Source organism: Sugiyamaella lignohabitans, chromosome A, assembly GCF_001640025.1.
Source record: "Sugiyamaella lignohabitans strain CBS 10342 chromosome A, complete sequence".
NCBI lineage: Eukaryota > Fungi > Ascomycota > Dipodascomycetes > Dipodascales > Trichomonascaceae > Sugiyamaella > Sugiyamaella lignohabitans.
In genome coordinates, this window is record NC_031672.1 from 108756 (window position 1) to 128407 (window position 19652).

At 45.1% G+C, this 19652-nt stretch overlaps 5 protein-coding genes across 5 annotated transcripts; 3 read left to right on the forward strand and 2 right to left on the reverse strand.

Annotated features, from left to right (window-relative positions):
• Positions 1–838: 838 nt before the first annotated feature.
• On the forward strand, positions 839–2917 carry TRS85 (Trs85p; the record flags this gene model as incomplete). The annotated part of the gene is made up of 1 exon (XM_018881260.1): positions 839–2917. One exon carries the CDS (start codon positions 839–841, stop codon positions 2915–2917), a length of 2079 nt encoding a protein of 692 aa, XP_018734295.1.
• A 1230-nt stretch (positions 2918–4147) lies between these two features.
• On the reverse strand, positions 4148–6604 carry FOL1 (trifunctional dihydropteroate synthetase/dihydrohydroxymethylpterin pyrophosphokinase/dihydroneopterin aldolase FOL1; the record flags this gene model as incomplete). Its single annotated transcript, XM_018881367.1, has 1 exon — positions 4148–6604. One exon carries the CDS (start codon positions 6602–6604, stop codon positions 4148–4150), a length of 2457 nt encoding a protein of 818 aa, XP_018734296.1.
• Positions 6605–9688: 3084 nt separating this feature from the next.
• Positions 9689–11260, forward strand: AWJ20_44 (uncharacterized protein; the record flags this gene model as incomplete). Its single annotated transcript, XM_018881465.1, has 1 exon — positions 9689–11260. The coding sequence occupies one exon, from the start codon at positions 9689–9691 to the stop codon at positions 11258–11260; it is 1572 nt and encodes a 523-aa protein (XP_018734297.1).
• Positions 11261–14130: 2870 nt separating this feature from the next.
• YAP3 (Yap3p) lies at positions 14131–15135 on the forward strand (the record flags this gene model as incomplete). Its single annotated transcript, XM_018881575.1, has 1 exon — positions 14131–15135. One exon carries the CDS (start codon positions 14131–14133, stop codon positions 15133–15135), a length of 1005 nt encoding a protein of 334 aa, XP_018734298.1.
• Positions 15136–15513: 378 nt separating this feature from the next.
• On the reverse strand, positions 15514–17259 carry TPO1 (Tpo1p; the record flags this gene model as incomplete). The annotated part of the gene is made up of 1 exon (XM_018881681.1): positions 15514–17259. The coding sequence occupies one exon, from the start codon at positions 17257–17259 to the stop codon at positions 15514–15516; it is 1746 nt and encodes a 581-aa protein (XP_018734299.1).
• Positions 17260–19652: the final 2393 nt, after the last annotated feature.

Here is a 19652-nt window from a genome sequence, read left to right on the forward strand (position 1 = left end):
AACAAGAATTGACAACAGTTGACACTATACCAGACAGAAAAAGTGCGATTCTGAGCCCCAAGGAAATGCTATATTTATGTCAGAACCACGATAATGGTTTTTCTGATTTTCTGATGTGTTTTCTAATGGGTGTTTAGTATGCAATAGCGGGTAGCAGTTGTTTCGGCTGACATATAAATTTCACTTGCAATCTATCAACGACTGTGCAATTGTGTCAGGTACCAGTTGAGGATATAATTTTTTCAGAAGTTGATCGGTTAGTTGGTGTCGTGTGTTTCGTGTATTTAACGAAGATCAAGCAACTTGGCAGATCCGCGCCCTGCATTTATTAGTTTTGAGCTGGCGGTAGGTTAATTGATTCTCAATGCTATAGGCAGCCAAGCCAGCCATGCCAGCCACTGAACCACATTTGCCAAGCAAGTGGCGCCAGCGGCGTGAGCGGCTTGAAAGCTCGCAGCATACTAGCCGTTAAGGTGGGATAAAAGACATATTAACACGGTTATCGGATTTACCACTTTGATTCATGAAAATTTGCGCAATTTTTACCAAAGCAGAATGATAAGAAGAAGCGACAGAGTTCAAAAGTAATCAGATTTTTCTTTCAATTAACGAGTTTTGAGTTGACTGAAGCTGGCCGCCTTGACTGGTTGCCTCAGTGGACCTGACAGGTGCGGCGTTGCATTGGCAATTACATGCTGGTGCTACTGGTAAATGTTAATGCTACAGTTTGGCTGGGTCTGTGCTTCACAGAAAACCCACTGTAAGCATTCGGGACCAGCAGGTACAGCCAAGAATACAAGCATAAAAGCAAACTCTATAGAGTTAATTGCGACATCAGATGGACCAGGAAACATCAACGAGCCCTTCTGAAGGTGCTCAGAGTATTCCTTTGGCATGTAAAGACATTGTGTCAAAGGCCTTTTCTCCGAATGTGTCTATCAGTGTATCCAGTGATGTAAACGATGTTGCTCGGGATATGGGTCTGGATTCGTTTGTAAATCTACTGCGACCATTCGGAGATAGAATTTCAGGCCGGATTACAGTATGTGACTCACAGGCTGCCAGTGTATCATTCGACGATTTTGCAATTCGGTTTAGTGTGGGTACTGGATCAGATGTTACCGGGTCAAATGGAACTAATGTTGCTGATGTAACTCAAGAAACTGAGTCCACTGGTACGACATCACCTACAGGCGCGAGTACTTCTGTGGCCACTGGATCCGGTATTACGACTCCTGCCCATCAACTACCTCAACTATTTAATAATGACGAACTGGAATCGTATCTTGCAAATCGGCTTCAGTCTTTTGCTGATAAAGGCGTCAAACTCACACCACAACTATCACAAGAATTATATCTAGACTTTTTCAAGCGTATATTAACGCCACTGTCGTCAATTCCTCCTTTTGAAACGTTTAACCATCCAGTTACCGGGGTCATTGCTGTTTCTTCTCGAAATGAACAGCCTATAGAGACGTTGTCATTGCTTTACAACCGCAGTCATGATCCACAACTCGTTCATGATTATATTAACAAAGATTATTTACGATACTATGTCCTGGTTCATGATGAGACGACAGGAGATCTCGACAAATCCATTGCATTATTTGAGAAAATGAAACGAAACTTCGGGCTTCATTGTCACATGATTAGAATCAATAGAGATACCACCAGTGTGGATGAAGCAAGTATAATGAAATTAGACCAGCCAGAATGGCAATCTTTACAACAGTTACAAAGTGCAAATACTGGACAGGAATCTCAATTAGACACATCCCACTATATCCATAAAGAAGATTACGAATCGTTACAACAGTTTGTACGAGAAATGGTAGTACAATCAGTTCTTCCGTTTATGGAAAGATGTATAGCAACATGGAATGACCAGGTTGCTTCAAGTCGGCGAGGAATAACTGGTAGATTTTTTTCAGCATCCAAAAAGTATTTTTCATCTTCAACAAGAGCAACTAGTTCGATACTTTCCACAGCAAGTGGGTCATCACCATTCTACTTCTCACTCGGAGGATCAGGAGCTTCAACACCAGCATCTAGATCCCCCACTCCGCCAACTAGAACTATTTCATCACCAAACTATCCTGCATCATCGTCAAAATTTTCATACAACTATCTCACCCCAGAAGCACAGATCCGAAAACTGGCAGATTTTGCCTTTATGCTTCGAGATTATAAATTCGCTTATACCACCTACGATTTGTTGAAACGAGACTATCACAACGATAAAGCATGGTCGTACTTAGCAGGCTGTGAAGAGATGGCAGCTATCAGTTATCTCATGACTGCCGAGAGTCTACCTCCCAAACAGCGAGTTGATATCATTGACTCGTTACTCGACTCATCAACTTATTCATACATATCGCGGTGTTCATTACCGTCTTATGCCCTTCGAAGTATTCTAATATCATCTGAGCTACTGTGTACTCTGAACACGCCATCAGCTGCTTCAGATGGAGCTACTAAATGGGTGTTAAAGGCTCTCAACGAGCGCTTAGTAGGCCGATTGGGCTATGCCATGCTTATGGAACGAATCAGTGGTGCATACTCAGCATATGACAGTGTAGCAGACCGGTTTGTTAATCCACCTGGACTAGCCAAAGGAACTCCCATAAACGCATCGTCAGTGTCTTTGATACAAGGAGCACCCGATCGGTCATCCACTCCAGCATCGATTACGTCTACCAATTCAAACACCAGCAAAATCATTGCATCATCAACGGTTCGTACCAGTAGAACCCGTAAAGCAGCATTCTGGCAGTTATTAGCAGCTCGTGAATGGAACGATGCCAATGTCAAAGAAAAGTCAATCTACTGCATCGACCAGGCAAACTCGTTGATCTACAACGAACTAGACTGGGCCCATCGTCCTACAGGACTTCTCCATCGTCTTCAAGAATCTTAGTAGCTCCTGACTCATCTTCACATCTATTTGCAGAGACAGCAAACATAGTCGGACACGGATATCATGCATTTTTTTTTCCGTAACTTTAGTTATCATGAGGATGATCACTGTTAGGCATTTGGGTATTGAAGCTAGTGAGGATGATATAGGCCATATCTAGACTTGGATACCCTATTTTCAAGGAGGTACTGACATTTACAAGAGCATTTTTAATAATCTTTTTTTTTTGTTTATTTTTGGCTGCTTCTGGCGCATCAGATTAGATCTAGTAAGATCCCCACGTCACATCGCGTTTAGATTAGATAGCGGTTAGGTCTTCCCGTACCCATGTGCACGCATCGAGCGAAAATAAGCGGTTGAAAATTTCAGCATATGGGCCTAGAGAATCTCGACATTTGAGACTTATACTATAAAAAATGGCTCGTTCTTGTTTCAAGTAAGTGGGTTCGGGCATTTGGAATGGTACTTGAACATTCCACTAACTTGTGTTTCTAGGTGTGGTAATCTTGGCCATTTGGCTGAAAACTGTAGCTCTACTGAGCGTCTATGTTACAACTGTAGACAACCTGGTAAGTGCTATGTGGTCATTGTGACTCTATTGAGTCAAGTTCGTCGTCAGATGCTGCCGTATTCGCTTCTCATGAAGTGCTAGTTGTTATTTGACATGACCAAGTCGTATTTTGTAGGGTATTACCAGTTTACTGGTATATCGGAGTTAAGAACAGCGACATGAACATTGAAGCCTCGAACGGAGTTGAAATGAAAAGATAATCAGAATACTAACAGGACTAGGACACGAGTCTACTAGCTGCCCCGCACCTAAGTCCACCGAGGCCAAGCAGTGTTACTCTTGTCAAGGATTTGGCCACGTGCAATCCGACTGCCCCAACGCCGGATCCAGAGTGCAATCGTGCTTCAACTGCCACCAAGAGGGCCACTTTGCCCGTGACTGTCCTACTGCGGCAGCCAGCTCGGCTCCTCGTGGTGGTTTTAAGGCCGGTCGTCCTACCACCTGTTATAAATGTGGTGGTGAGAACCACTTTGCTCGTGACTGCCGCGCTTAAATTGATTATGATCTAATTATTTGTACATAAGACATAAATGACAAACTACCAGTCCGTATCGGCGTTCTTTCAATCCAAAAGCCAGTTATCCCGACGTCCGACTCGAGCGCAGCGAGAGGAGCAACGGGGTCTGGGGCGGAGCCCCAGCCGCCGGAGGCAGGGACACCTAATACACGTTCCTGTGGATAGCATCAGCCATCTTGACAACGTCGGCCATTTCCGGGACATCATGAACACGAACAATATCAGAACCACCTGCAATGAGAGAGGTGACGGTTGCAGCAGTGCCGAGGATTCTGTCAGCAGCTTCTTGGCGGCCGGTAATGGTACCAATGAACCGCTTTCTGCTGGGACCAAGGAGCCAGACGAGACCAGTGAAAGCCTCGCGAGAACGGAGAAGTTCAAGATTTCGTATTATGGCTAGGTTGTGATTGATGTTTTTTGCAAAACCAAGACCAGGGTCAAGAATAATCTGCCAGCGGGCAAGGCCGGCAGAAACGCAGTCATTGACCCTGTCTTCGAGTTCGCGGCCAACAATCTCGACAACAGCCTCGTCACTATCATCTTTGACTTGAGAATCGGGAATCGAGTAATGAGCGAGTTTAGTCATTTCTTGTGGGGATCCACGAGTATGGTTTAAGATGATAGGGCACTTGTACTTGACAGCGACTTCGAGGATGACGGGGTCCAGAACTCCAGCACTGATGTCATTGATGATGTTAGCACCAGCTTCTAAAGCAGCTTCAGCGACTTCACTACGGTACGTGTCGATGGAAATAGGAATATGAGCCAGGTCAGGACATGCACGTAATGCTTTAATAGCAGGTACAATACGAGAGAGTTCTTCAGCAGACCCCGGGTCAACAGATTTGGGGTTGGTGGACATGCCACCAACGTCTAGAATCTTTGCACCCTGTTTAACAAAAGTACAGGCGGTTTCCACAATATTGTCCAGGTTCACTTTGCCGCCGTCAGAAAACGAGTCTGGAGTCACATTTATGATGGCCATAATATCGGTGGAACGAGTGTGGTTTACAGGATCATACTCTAGGTTGCCAGCGGAATGAGGCAGGGGAATGCATGTGACGAGCTGAGACGACGACTGAACGTCACTTGTACTTGGGATCTGATCGAGATGAGCACGGTAGGTTTCAGCAGTAAGAGGATGGAGAGCGTCGGAGGGCACTAGCTCTACAAGCGGTTGGAGAACAAATGATCGCGACAACATGCCAATATGAGGGATATTCAGACGTGGGTGGTTCATAACCAGATCATCGTATAGAAGAATGTCGAGGTCGATGGTACGAGGACCGTTGTCCATGAGCTTGACACGACCCAGTGCATTTGACTCGATATCTTTGATAGAGTCTAAAAGGTCCAAAGGAGCCAGTTTGGTCTGGCAGTGAAACACTCCATTGTAGAATTTATTCTGGTCAGCCACAAACATGGGTTCCGACAAGTATAAAGATGAAGTTGCTATGACGTTAATATTTCGTTTAGCCAGTTCATGACGAGACTGTTCAATATTGGCAATTGGATCACCCTCGTTGCTGCCAAAGGCAAGATAAACGTTGTGAATCGCATCAGCCACTGACAGTGTCTCTGTTCCAGATTGAGGGAACAGAGGTGTGGCAGTACCTGAAGCAGGAATCGATCGGGGTGTAGTAGTTCCAGCAGCACTAGCAGCAACTGAACTAGCATTGGTACCGGCAATATTGTCACTTTCTAGAGGCTCTGGTTCATCGTCTGTAAAAGAGTCTCTGGTACGAGTGATCTCAACACCAGCAGCTTCAGCAAACGTAATGGCACTGGGCTTTTCAGCACGTACAGTAGCCTTTTCAACCCCGCAAGTCTTGCAAATGACTTTGGCTACCGAAGTAACAAATGCTTCAACAGTCTTATAGCTCGAGTCTTCAACGTGATTAGAAACAGTGTCGACTACTTGTCTGAAGTCGTAGTGTTTATTGAAAGTTGCCGTGGGAGTAGGGGCTGAACCAGTGCCATTATTATCTTGAGAAAGAGAAGCAACAGTAGAATCAGCATCAGCAGCAACAGCATTTGCAGTGCTTGTATGTGATCCTTCTAAAGTGGGTTTATACAGAGTGAGATCAAGAATAACGTTTTGACGATGTAGTCGTTCAATAGTGTTTACACCGATAATTGTTACAAGCTGAAGTTTGTGTATCTTGACGACATCAGTTGTACCTGGAGTGGTGACAATTTTATATCCACCATCTGCTGTCGAAACCTTTCGTCGAGAAATAATGATTTCTGAAGACTCAGCACGAAGAAGCGCTCTTGGCTTTTTGACATGAATAGTAGCCCACTGACCACCCGTACTATCGGCCAGAACCACTTCAGCCACATTAGAAGCAATCTGTTCTAAAGACCGGAATTTTCCAGACTCTATATTTCTAGTGACATTTCTAGATATCACATCATAGTTCAATGAGTAGGTAAGATGGTCAGTAGAGCCAGCCTCAGCGACATCAGTATGAAGCCAGATCGATACAAGAACAGGTTGTGGTTGCGGCCGATGCCAAGCATCGACACCTGTAATGGCTTTAATAAACAGTTCTCGAACGAACACTAGGTCCTTCTGAGACGGATTATGAGTTTTCATCTCGGCAGTCACTGTAGGAGATGGGGTAGACGTGTGGGAAGAAGGGTGCACCGAAGAAAAATCTCGGACCCTGGATCTTGGATCGTAAACCTTGATCGGTGATTGCAGCAAACTTCGAGAACTAACAAGAGAAGTCCTACTAGTAAAAGTCCTAGTAGTAGAAACGCCAGTAGTAGAAGCACCAGTAGCGAAAGTACCAGTAGCGATATATACAAACCCCCTGATACGGGGCAAACAGAGTCGAGTTAAAGAAATGATATGCCAATGACAGGGTCTCCAAGACTACAAAATTATTATTCGTAGGCTGGAGAGGGGTGATACGAAGTCAATTGCACAGACGCAATCAAACAGCTTACAAAACCGCTTTACAACAAAAAGAGAATGGCAGTCTGACTCAGCGCAATTGGTGCAGCCATCAACAGACGTTCAGCATGTGAAAAGATTTAGATCATTTCTGCAATCAGTCTACTGTTAACCTGCATACTGAGACGATCATAGCGTCTGTAATTATCCTTGCACCATACAAGACTGCCACCCGGCTAACAGACTCCTATGTATATTGCCCCGCCTTGACCGGCCTTTATCTGTAGATCTCATCGCTTGCTACAGCCAGCCCATCTCATCACTCCATCCACCTCTCTCTTCACTTCAATTGGCAACCAAAATGTCCAACAACAACGTCGATATCGAGTCCATTGTGCCTCCATCCGGCCCGGCCAAATCACCCGTCCAACAGTCATACGACTTCCTCAAAAACTCGTCCAAAACCCCGCTCCCTGCGGGCCTGTCCGCCCTCACTTGTAAGTCTTTCCCTGGTCCTTCTCCGGGCAATTGCTGCCTCCGGCGGCTGGGGCTCCGCCCCAGACCCCGTGGCTCCTCTCACTGCGCTCGAGTCGAGCGTTGGGGCCCCCAGAATGCTCCGCTTCGCGGAGCACAACCAGGTCTGGGCGGAGCCCAGCCGCCGGAGGCATGCCCTTTCCGTACTAACTCTTCACAGTGGGACTGATGTGGCCCTCGGCCGGCAAAGGCGTCAAGTTCAAGCCGTCAAGAGCCTCGGTGTCTGTTTTTGGTGCCGCTTTTGCTCTTGGAGGGTTTATTATCTACGACGGTGATCTGGTCAACGGTGCCGGATTCACTTCTGGTAAGTTCTTGTTTCGTCAACTACGGGATCTGCTGTGTTTCAGCGAACTAACGTGTTTACAGCCTGGAGTATACTGTATCTCCTCGTCAACGGACGGGCAGCTCTTACCCAGCTGCGGTTCACGCCATTGCTGGCGTCGGGTCTTGTCTCGTTTAACGCCGTAAATTACGGCCGGGAGTTCTTCTTTCCGTCAACCAAACAGACTCTCGACTGGTCTAACTAATGCTCGGTCATGTATCTCTTATAAATATTTTCATGACGCAGGGTGTTACACAGGGGGCGGGTAGTGTGCCGCCAATGGCTGGGGCGCTGCTCCAGACCCCGTTGTGCCCGCTCCGCTAGCGTTGTTGGCGTGTCAGGCAGCGCTGCTTGAGGGGAATTTTTGTGATTGTGTGTTGGTTTTTTTCTGGTTGGAACTGAGGGTTTTTGGGTTTCAAGCCAGGTGGACCCTGGTGATCCTGGCGTCAGATAAGAAAAGCGGGGCTCCTGTTCCTGACGAGACGCATGTGGAACAGGAATCAAAAAGAGTACACCCCAGCTGGTTTGGCTCTGGAGGGGTCACCCCTCCCCCAGAGTTGGTTTATGCGGAGCGTCAGGTGGATCTGTGCAGCTGCCCCACATGCGACATGCGATGTTCAGGGTGCAGACCCAGGTCTCTAACATGGGTCGGTAATAGCAGTTTGTATGGCTACCTTGATACTGGATAAGTACTTTTTTGGGTACTATTTGAACTGGTTCGTCTAATTGAATCGATGTTTAAGGTACTGGAGCCGTTACCCAGGTATTACGACCCGTTATCGCTGTGCATACTGGTACGTCATGTTGCTAATCCCTGATCGTGGGCTAGGGTGCGCGCATTATGTGACTGATGAGAGCAGCAGGAGAAGGAGCAGCAGATTGTGGGGAGTAATAATTAAGTCACTGTTCAGTCAGAAGCTGGTTATACCGGTATCCTAACAAGATAAAGGCCACATACGAAGGTGTGAGAAGTTGAAATCCGATTGGTTTCTTTCAAGTGTCCGAACAAAAACAAGTGTTTGGCTGGCATTTGTAACGACGGTGGAGATAGTAGTCATTGTTTACTTTGACAGCCACTGATATTGAGGTATACGATTGACACCTTTGCCAAACTCAAACAGATCGATCAATATTGGCTAAAGAGGAGTTGATAGTACGAGAGAGAACTGATTCCTAGATAATTGGCAGCTGAGATCGAGAACTTGATATAGTGCAGTAGTTGAACAGTCGATATCAGGAGACATAGTGGCGTCCAGTGAAATTCGGTAATAGCGGTATCGTGATCTCCAAGTTGGTACATACAGTAGTTCAGTTGGAATTCAGATCAAGTCAAGTCGAGTGTAGGACTATTTTGAATCACTAGGCTCTGATTTGGAAAGTATTTTATACCTCAGGAGGTCAACCATTTGGATCTCAGAGCTGAGTTGCGTTCTGATTAAGTTATTGAAGTACACTGATCTGTGCAAAGTCTACCATATCAGTTATATTCATTACAAGTTCTTTTATTTGTGAAGCTCTATTGATAGTTTAAGAGTGTTTGGTGATACTAATCTAGAAGGAGGGGAATCACAAAAGTACGTTTGATCGTTGAATAAAATACAAGAGGATTGGTGTTGCGGGTGGACTAAGAAATAGTGCAATACGCGACAATACTAGTCAGTATTGTGACATAACTTCAAAGTAGGTGGCGTACTACTACTATTGGATGAACGAAAAGTCAAGTTGTATCCTCGAACTGTAACATCAGACAGACACGCCAAGTCAACTCTACGACTATATTTCACTCAAGAAGTGCTATACAGTACAGCATAAGAGTAGGTACTCCCTGAACTAGTATTGCTACTGACTTGCTATTACGACTATACACAGTATAAAACCAGGACTGGAGTATCAAATTTACCTATTATTACGGTTTCAGAACGAAGATGCCTAATCTATCAACTCCAGCATCCAGACATACCCCGATCCTCACACCCAAGGTGATGGCCATCACAGTGGTCATGGCCATGGCCATTTTTGGGCTGTTGATTAATAGACATTCGACCATGACAGCAGCACAGATTCCTGTTCTGATGCCCATGTCGGCAGTTATCACCTCTCCCGGGCGTAACATATCGATACCTGCGAGACCAGCGGCTTTTGGCCCCATGTTTCCTAGTAAGATAAAAGGAGATCAGCCAGACAATGATAATGGTGATAATGAAGGTAGTGGTGATCATGGGGGAGATGGTGATAGTGAATTGGGTGGGTTTACTGGTTCACTATCAGTTGTACATTCGTTTGCATGTGGATCGGGTCAGGAAGGCCAGGGTCAATATGATGAAGATTACGAAGATTTAAGAGAAAAGATCGCTTTAGTCCAGCGAGGAGGCTGTGGCTTCTATGAAAAAGTGCTAACACTCCAATCATGGGGCGCAGTTGCTGTCATTGTAGGAGACAATTTCTATCATCGTGGACTGGTCACTATGTATACAAGAGACGAGTTTGATTCAGCCCAAATTCCATCAGCTTTTGTTTCCCGAGAATCGTACGATACGCTTTCTGGACTCGACACTATCACCATCACGAGACTGCCAGACTCGGCTCCTATGATGAATACAGTAGTATTCCTCATGGTTAGTCCTCTGTGTTCTCTATCTATTATTTATGGCATCTTACTTTTCCATCGTCGATACCGATTAATGAAAGAACGAGCACCCAAGTCGCTCGTGGACTCGCTTCCTACCCGGATCTGGCAAAGTTATAATGCCACTGATGAAGAGGACGATGACGAGACTAGCCATCTTATCGCTAATACTCATGCTAATGGAAATACCGATGAAGATTCTGCTGTTTCGTCGACTGCTCTATCGCCAAAGTCTAGTAAAGGTGCTTATGATAACGACATGACCACCAACGTGTCGAACGTAAATAGTGGCAGTCTGCTTCTAGCGCCCAAAAAACAATCGAGCCCATTATCGCTAATGATTAGTCGACGGGCCAGCATCACTCCACCGGCAACACTAGGAAGACCAGAGAAGATATGGGTGAGTTCGGGCGAATGCATCATTTGTTTAGAGGACTATGTAGCAGGTACCAGCAAAGTCATGAGATTGCCGTGTAACCACGAGTTCCACGCCGACTGTATCTCTAAGTGGCTAATATACCGCAAAAAGACGTGTCCAATCTGTAAACATGACGTGACCAAACCTCCCAGATCCGCTACTACCATCAGCACTACCATCACTGGCACAGGTTCGCAACCGGGTTCTATCGACAGTCATTCCGAACACGACAACTCTATCGACTGGAACTCCCCGCCTCACAGCAATCACGGCAATCGCAGCACTAACGACAACGACATACCCGATCTCTCGCATATCTCCACACCATCACCACCTCCACGACGACCCAATACAACCACCGCGACCTCTGACACCTCTCTTTCCAACGAGACCACCGAAACGACTCCACTCAAAGGGAACATCAACAGCAAACCGACTGAACTTCTACCGTGATCGGTACTGCTTCTCTGTTTTTCATGCCATGTTTTTATTTTATTATTCTAATTTCAGTTGATGGGACAAAGGATGCCTCTGGCGGCTGGGGCTCTGCCCCTGACCCCGTAGCTCCTCTCTCTTCGCTCGAGTCGATGCTTCGAAGGGTTCCCCCCAAAAAAAAACTCCTGCGAAGCAGGAGCTATGGGGTCTGGGCCCCAGCCGCCGGAGGCCCACTCCCGTTCCCGTGTAAACGCCCACATGAAGCAGTTACCCATGCTGCTCTGCCCCTGACCCCGTGGCTCCTCTTTCTTCGCTCCACAAGTCGATGCTTCGAGGGGTTCCCCCCAAAAAACCTCTTGCGAAGCAGGAGCTATGGGGTCTGGGCCCCAGCCGCCGGAGGCCCACTTCCGGTCCCGTGTAAACGCCCAGTGGCGGACCGCCCATGGTGCGGGCATGGGCATCTGCTTCATGTAGGTTAAACAACATTAAGCTTATTATGCAAGCGCAACTGCAACGGTAATTTCCCCATGCATGGGCTATGTTTCAAAATCTGGACCGGTGCCTTTGCCAAGTCGGACCTGGTGATTTACCCCGCCCACGTCCGATTCCGCTCACTTACTGAGACTGCTGCTGTTAGATCTCCTGCTAAATCGGCCGTCAATCGCACCGGTCTCGGCTGTTGTTCATTTTTTATACCGCCGTAGCAGGGGCAACCCTTGTATCTCTAATAGTACCGCAGTTTTCGAGCCTGTGTTTCGACTCGTTTGCCCTCGTTTGCCCCCCCCCCCCCTCCCCCTCCGCCTCAGACCACCCCCTCATCATCCGTTTGTGCTGATTACGTAGCAAACTCCCTCAATCTGACTCAGGATTCTTCGGAAAATCGCTTGCTCCGACGGCATTTTTTTTTTTTGGGGTTCATGGTCAGTATTTTTCTTGGCTCCATAGCATCACGTGATTCCGGACATGTGTGTGCCGCATTTCTCTAGTTTAAACATAGTAGCTTAGCTAAGCAGATATCCTTAGATAAAAAAGAAAGAACATTTTTCCTTCTCGGATAAGCCGAATCGTCCACGCATATAATCCGAGACAACGAACGGCATTTTGCAGCATCCGGACATGAAATAGAATCTACTGCAAACGCAGCATCATCTTGATAATCACATCGACATCATCATTTCAACAACGAACCCACACCACCATCACCCCCGCCACTCCCCCACTCACTTCACCACTTTGTAACTCAAGCATAGTGCAATAGTGATCGTCGACTCTTCTGTAGGTAGCCGAGTGAGCACATCGTCAGATTGAGAAATAATCACCCGAAACTCTAATTATTCAGAGTAAAGCCCCCTCTCAGTGTCTCCCAATCAGAGAACTTAACAGTCTCATACTTTCTTTGTTACAAACCTAAAATATCGGACCCCCCGAACAAGGACTCGGTAGGTCCCGCTTTTTTTTTCTGAATTTTCCTGTACCTCAGCAGTATTGTCTTGATTCATTTGGTGCCTGACTAAGGGTATTAGGGCCTTAATAGTAGTGCTTTTTTTGGACCTGTTAAGAATCTAGATCATTAACCTTTTTTTTTTAACTTGTTGAAAAATAAAAAAGCACACTAGTAAAAAAAACCGTTTATTGGTTTTTAAAATATCGCTACTGATCTAGTATCATAAACCATTTTGGTAAACGATAATTTCGCCAGATTACATTGCTGACAAGCAAATTACCACCTATCATCAGCTGAAGTCCTGCCGCCGTTATACAGTTGGCATCTTGACATTTGGCAGTTCGGCATTTCGACATATTGGTATTCCAGCGTTGTGGCATTTGGCATTTTGAGAGCACCATTTCAGTTCCTTGCAGCACTCCCGCACCCCGTTACTTACTTGTAAATTTCTTGTTTGACTAGTTTCTTTTTTTACCCACTTGCCACTTGCCGTGCGTATAGTGTGTAAGTATATTTTAAAGTTCACTGGAGTAAAGCGTTATACAAGGTGAAAAAGCAACCCTCTGGCCATTTACATCCTCCACCAGCTACCTAGCCAGCAGTACTTTTTTTTCCAAAAAGACGAGTCACAAAACTCGCGTGGTTTCCTTTCTGTGCGATCCTTCTGTTAACACCGTTGTTGTTATACGAATAGATTACCTTTGTCCTATATTTTCATTGTGACAGGGTTATTTTTTCTCGTTGTATCATTATTGGGCTATATATTACCTCCACGTTACGCCTATCCCAATTATATTCCTTTTTATTCACTTTTTGTGCCAAAATTTCACCCATCTGATCTTGGTGTTCACTTGTTGTTATTGCCCATTAGTTTTATTTTTTGGATTTCAAACCACTTACTCACGCACTGCTGTTGCAAGTTTAAATATTTTTGGTTTGTGTCAGTATCAAAAGTTAGACTTTGAATCTGTCAAGCCACTGTGCGGAGAATTATTATAAGCTTATTACCCTGTTATTTTTTCCCTCCCATACAGGGCCACACGCGAGTATACGATAAGACGCACTCTTAATCCCAACTTTGTGCCGGACTTAGATTTTAGATACAGAGACAAGCACTTTTTCTTTTACAAGCGGAACTGCCGAGAACTGAATACTTATTTTCATATTTGCAACTTTCTTACTACTCACCTTCCATTCCTAACACCCTTTCATCGTCTCTAAACACTGCTGACTGATCCTGTGTCAAAAGTCTTTTTCACATAAGCTCACAGCTGCTCTCATCCTTCATACATATCACGCTGACAGCACCTATTATTATCCACTCTAAATTCTAGGTCTTACATAATCCCACTGTCCTACTTCACACGAATTCAGAACACATAATTGCACATCGCAACTCATACCCACTTTTTTTACGTCTGCACACTCGACCCCAACTACTATCATGTCCGCATTTTACTACGACCAGACTGCTCTACAGGCCCCTTACCAGAAACCTCCTGCACCCTTACCTAGTGCTACTGAGTTCACTCTGCCTCATGACCCTGCCGACCCTGCTAACCTAGACTGGGTCGAATGTGACAAGATCCTCAGCTCGAGCCATGGAAATCCTGGTGTTGGATCTCCAAACGACCCTTCGCCTTCACACAGCCTACACTCATTGAACAACAACTCGTCGAATGCACAGTTCTTTATCAACCCCCTGATGCCGTCTCCTGAATCTTCGGAGTCCGGACAATCTACAATTGCACCCATTGGAAATGGTTCTTACTCATCGGCGCTAAAGCCTGAAGATGAAATCATGAACGGCACCAGTGGAGGTATGCATTTGACCGGAGCCCCTGTTGATGATAGTGAAGTCAAAAGAAAAGCACAGAATCGTGCTGCACAACGGGCATTCCGCGAACGTAAAGAACAAAGGGTGAGAGAACTCGAGATTAAGCTGGCTGAATCTGAAGAAGTGGTGAAAAAGCTGACTCAGGAAAATCAAAAGCTTACTCAGGAAAACACTGTTCTCAAAACTGAGAACCAAGTTCTGCGAAACTCGCACCATTCCAATCTACAAACTGCGGGTAGCAATGGTCCCCCAGCTCCACAACAAGCTACTTTTCCTAGCCACCAGTTCTACGCCAGCTTACTAGAAGGCCATGAAGACGGTTCATCAAACGACCCTGGATCCCCTGGTACGGGGGAGGTGCAACCGTCTTACATAGTGTATGAACGAAACCATGGAGAGACTATGCTTGGTGCGGGAACGGTGTGGCAAATGCTCATGGAGGACCCAGTAATGTCAGCAGAAGACGTTGACATCAGTTTTGTGGTACAATACATTAAAGATAAAGCCGTCTGTGATGGCTATGGACCTGTGTACCCCCTACGAGAGGTGCACGAGGGCATTCGTCTCGCCAAAGCCGAAAAGGCCAAATCGGAGAAGGCAAAAATCCTTTAGACAGACTTGCGGTATGATGAGTATTTATTTTTTAATTTATTTGATGGTGTAACCAGTATCGAGCAGTGTTTCTGGGCAGCTGGGGTGTTTTCCCCAGTGTCCAGCCAGTGACAACTACTCCACAGCTATTCTGTGCCCCGGATAAACCTCTCGAGCGTAGCGAGAGCACGGGGTCTGGGGCTACGCCCCAGCCGCCGGAGGCATGTTCCATACCCCTCTATTACCGGACTCCGTTACCCATGAAATGTAGACAGATAATTGCAATCATTATTTATTATTAAATAAAAAAATTAAGTATTATATGCCAAGAAATAAAGAGGAGGGTATGTGATGAGTGAGGTGATGTGTTTTATTTTTTTGTAATGCTTCATTGCTTCTCTAGAGATCGAAGGCGAACTTACTCTTCTGTCTGAGTTTCTTTCCGTAGATGTAGAAGAGGACTGGTACTGGAATGAGGACCACAGCAAGACATCCAATCAAAGTACCGGCCCAGTTGATACCCAAGTTGTGGAACATTTGGATAGCGAACAGTGGGAAAGCGGCACCGAAAGATGAACGCATGAAAGTGTTTCCTGCCAAAGCAGATGCTGCAAAAAACAGGTATGAATCGACAATGTAATTAATAGCGGGAAGGAACACGCAAATCAAGCCGAAGCCAGTGAAAAGTCCTGATACGGCAGGAGCAGCCCAGTGAACGGACTCAGGGTAGTTACCAGTCCAAGTCAACCAGAAAATTCCAATAGGGAAAGCAATTCCTCCAGCAATCATAGGAGGTAATCTAGCCTCAGGAACGGGCTTGCCATTATTAGCAGCAAGTTTCTTATTATACTGGGGTTCAAAAAACAGGGCAATTACGAAGCCACCAACAACACATCCAACAAGAAGTCCAAGATATGGAAGTTCGACAATTCCACCCTTCATTTTGTAGCCACTGAAAATGATTGGGTAGGCCTCCAAACATAGATACAAAATACCGTAAATGAAGGCAGTGTATAACGAGATAAGGAAGATAATGGGTTCAGTCACCGTCATCACAATAGGTCTGGTAAGGTTCTTGGTGACCAACTCAGCCATGTCGATTTCCACTTGTTCGTGTGGCGCATATACAAGCTGATTGCCAGTTGCTTTTCTAATAAGCTTTGCCTTTTGAACAAGAATCATAGGGTGGTAAGTCTCCTCATACAAAAAGACACATGAAAGCAGGGCCACGGCAGCCATGATACCAGTAATATACTCAGTCCATCTCCAGCCCAAATACGAATTCACGATGAAACCACCGACAACTGGAGCCAACAAAGGACCACAGAAAACCATCAATGAGAAAATACTAATAGCAGTACCTCTCATCTCATTACCAAACATATCAGCAAAAGCAGCAGCAACAACGGCCAAAGGAGCAGCTCCAAAGAACCCGCCAAAGAATCTACATAAAATCAATGTCTGAAAATCCTTGGATGTAGCAGCGGCAAAACTGAACAACATGAAACCGAAAATAGAAATAACACTAGGTATCTTTCGTCCGTAGACTTCAGAAAGAGGAGCCCAGAGAATGGGGCCCGAAGCGAAACCCATGACATATAAGGAAACACAGAGAATTCCCACTGTCACACTGACATGGTACTTTGCAGCGACGACTTCAACAGCAGATGCAAATATAGCAGAACCCCATGCCACTGTGAAAGTAGTGAATCCTAATGCAGCACAAATGGGAAGCTTCTTTTTCAAAGGCCAGTTGTGAGGATGCATTGGGTCGTCAGGACCGTCAAACTCAACTTTGTACAGATCTTTATCATAATTAAGAAGTGGAGGATAGTCCTTTCCACCACCCATGTTTGGAGTGGGTCTATTGGACCTTCTTGATCCTCCAGTCAACACTCGTGCAATATAATCAGTCTCGACATTAGCTTCTTCAGAAATATTGGTACTAGTTCTGGATAGCCTACGCTGACTCTCTACATCTCGGTCACCACCATAAAATTTTTGGGGTGCAGCAGCACCACTGTTCTCAATGTCGCTATCTTCAGCCATTGGTTTCGGTTCGAACTCTCCTTGTTCTTTATCGAAACCTTTTTCGAATCCGGCTGATTCAGTAGATGGAGGAGCAGAATGGCTCGTCTCACTCATTGTATATGATTATCTGTCTTTTAACGACTACCTTTTAATCTATCTCACCTGTTAGCCTCTATTGTTTGACCTTTCCTTGCTGAGATTTTTTTTCAGTTCGATTAACCAGTCAAGAAACCCCCGATTAATCCGCCCTAGGCAATCTTCTTGAGCAAAGTTTCGGGTTTCAACAGCTCCATCGATCTCCTGAACACACCAGGTCATGTTCAACGTTAAACAAGCAAAACTACTTACATTAACTGTTTTCTCAACTGGACTGTCCAATACAGGTTGTCAGTAAACTCACTTGATATGTTGATATCAGCTAGTCAACAAACTACAATTTATTTAAATTTATCAGACAGTTGCGTTTGTTTATATATATATATAGTCGGCCAGCCGATAGGTGCCGGACCATTAGGCGTTACTTTTTTTTCCGTTTTTCCTCACATTATTTTATTTTTTTTCGATTGTGTTGTTGTTTTCCCTCCTATTTCCGTTCTTGCTTTTTCCTCTATGCAGCTGTTCGGCCTTAATGACCCAGATGTTCCCTGCTACAGTACCGAAACCTAACCTTTTTGAGGAGAAAATTGATATTACCGCACCAGCCACTGAGTTGGCAAACTTGGAAATAATGATCCGGCAGTAAAATCCGCTACAGCAGGTCTAAACTCCGGTAAGCACTTAGCTAAGCCCACCTGCTTGCGCTAGGCGCTACTTGAGCGGTAAACTAGCAATAAACGAAATAAAATGATGCACCACTTTTTTTGTTTTTGAATGTTCTCTACAGTTCTCTGCATTTTGCGTGTAATCAACTTTGCATCAATTTTAAATCTCCTGCTATCTTTTAGCTTCTACAAGAATTTAAAGAACTCTACATATACTGTTTTTTGGTTGTTCGTCTGTGTACCATCAGATTGTGGGCACAAAAATACGGGAGTCCGGGACTTGTGTCCACCGAACGCAATCCTTATAGAGCCACTTCTAGTCCGCGGCCATGCTATTGGCGGCGTATAAACTTTTGTTAAAGCCGACGTGGCAGATCTTCTTCCCACAATAGTATGATGGCCGTGGTTCTATCTGTTTTTAGTTGGAGATCGATGACGTTTGCGTAAAGGGCTGCATATTGAAGGATCATTCGATGCAGGTCTGTCTTTGTTGAACCGATCGATGGTCGGGTTTGACTCAGCTTTCTATAGATTTGAGACCCTTTTCTCCACATAGAAAACAAACCCTGCAGGGGGATATTCTACTCTGACGTACCTCAGTGCCGTTGCTTTTATACTTCTAGAAGATGTAAGCTCGTTGGTTCCTAGACAAGCCATGATTCTAATTTCAACTTCGTTACACTCTATATAAAGATCATTGGCGTCATAAGGGCTACAGTTTGTGTGGGAATCTAAAAATCAGTTGCAATTATGCTGTCTGAAACCACTTTGAGCCAACTCCTATTGTCTGTAACGCGTTTCTCTGCCCACCTCTGCCACCTTGCTCTGCCTTAGACGTGTTTGCATCTTGTGAGTCAAGCTATTTAGCTCGATCCATTTATCTCTCACTCAATTAAGTTTTGATTGACGTGTGAGATATTAACATTCCCCTTCCAACGTTTTGCTGGTGGGACTTGTTTTGGTTATTCTCTTACTTCCTATTGCTGTCCTGTGATAGAACGTCACTGCCTGAAAACACTAGGCTCGTTTTGGTTTTGCTGATAAATATTTTTGTTAGTTCACATTAAATCATTATTAATCTCAGGTGAAGATGACCTGGTAACTAAGGCGCTTACGGCTTACATGCGTCATGCATTTATGTGAAGATCGTCAGGCCCTTATTACATATATACGGCTGCTCGGACGGCCGATCGGTACCAATTCTCCCCGATGGCCGGTTTTACATTGATGAAATTTTGCTGGAATATTATTTGGTACAAACCGTCCATAAACAACATGTCTTTGATCGTTCAATTGGTGCTTTTACTGTATTTTCGGTATAATTTTGTAGGTATTTATCAAGAATTGATTATATGCGATAATTGATTGTAACGGCTATCGTCGGCGATAGATTGAAGATTTAACACCGACACGGAGCACCGTTGTGCAGTGCAGTTGATCGACGCGCTTGACGCTCAACGGGTGGATGCTAGTTGGAGTTTGACATTTCCGTTATGTCTTGTCACACAATACACAATACGGCGGCTGTCAATCGTATACAGAAGTGTATTGGTGGTGTTTTTTGGGAATCACATGTGTTAGGAAAGCTTGTTCTGACTAAAACCGAGTTGAATCTGTCACTTTGCAGCCCCGTTATATATTTAGTATTAGTCAACTGCCCTTAAACGCAGGGTTTAGAATCGATTTTTGTAGTCTTAACCATTTTTGGCCTCTATTAATGTGTTGTCGGCACCTCTCTCTACCGAG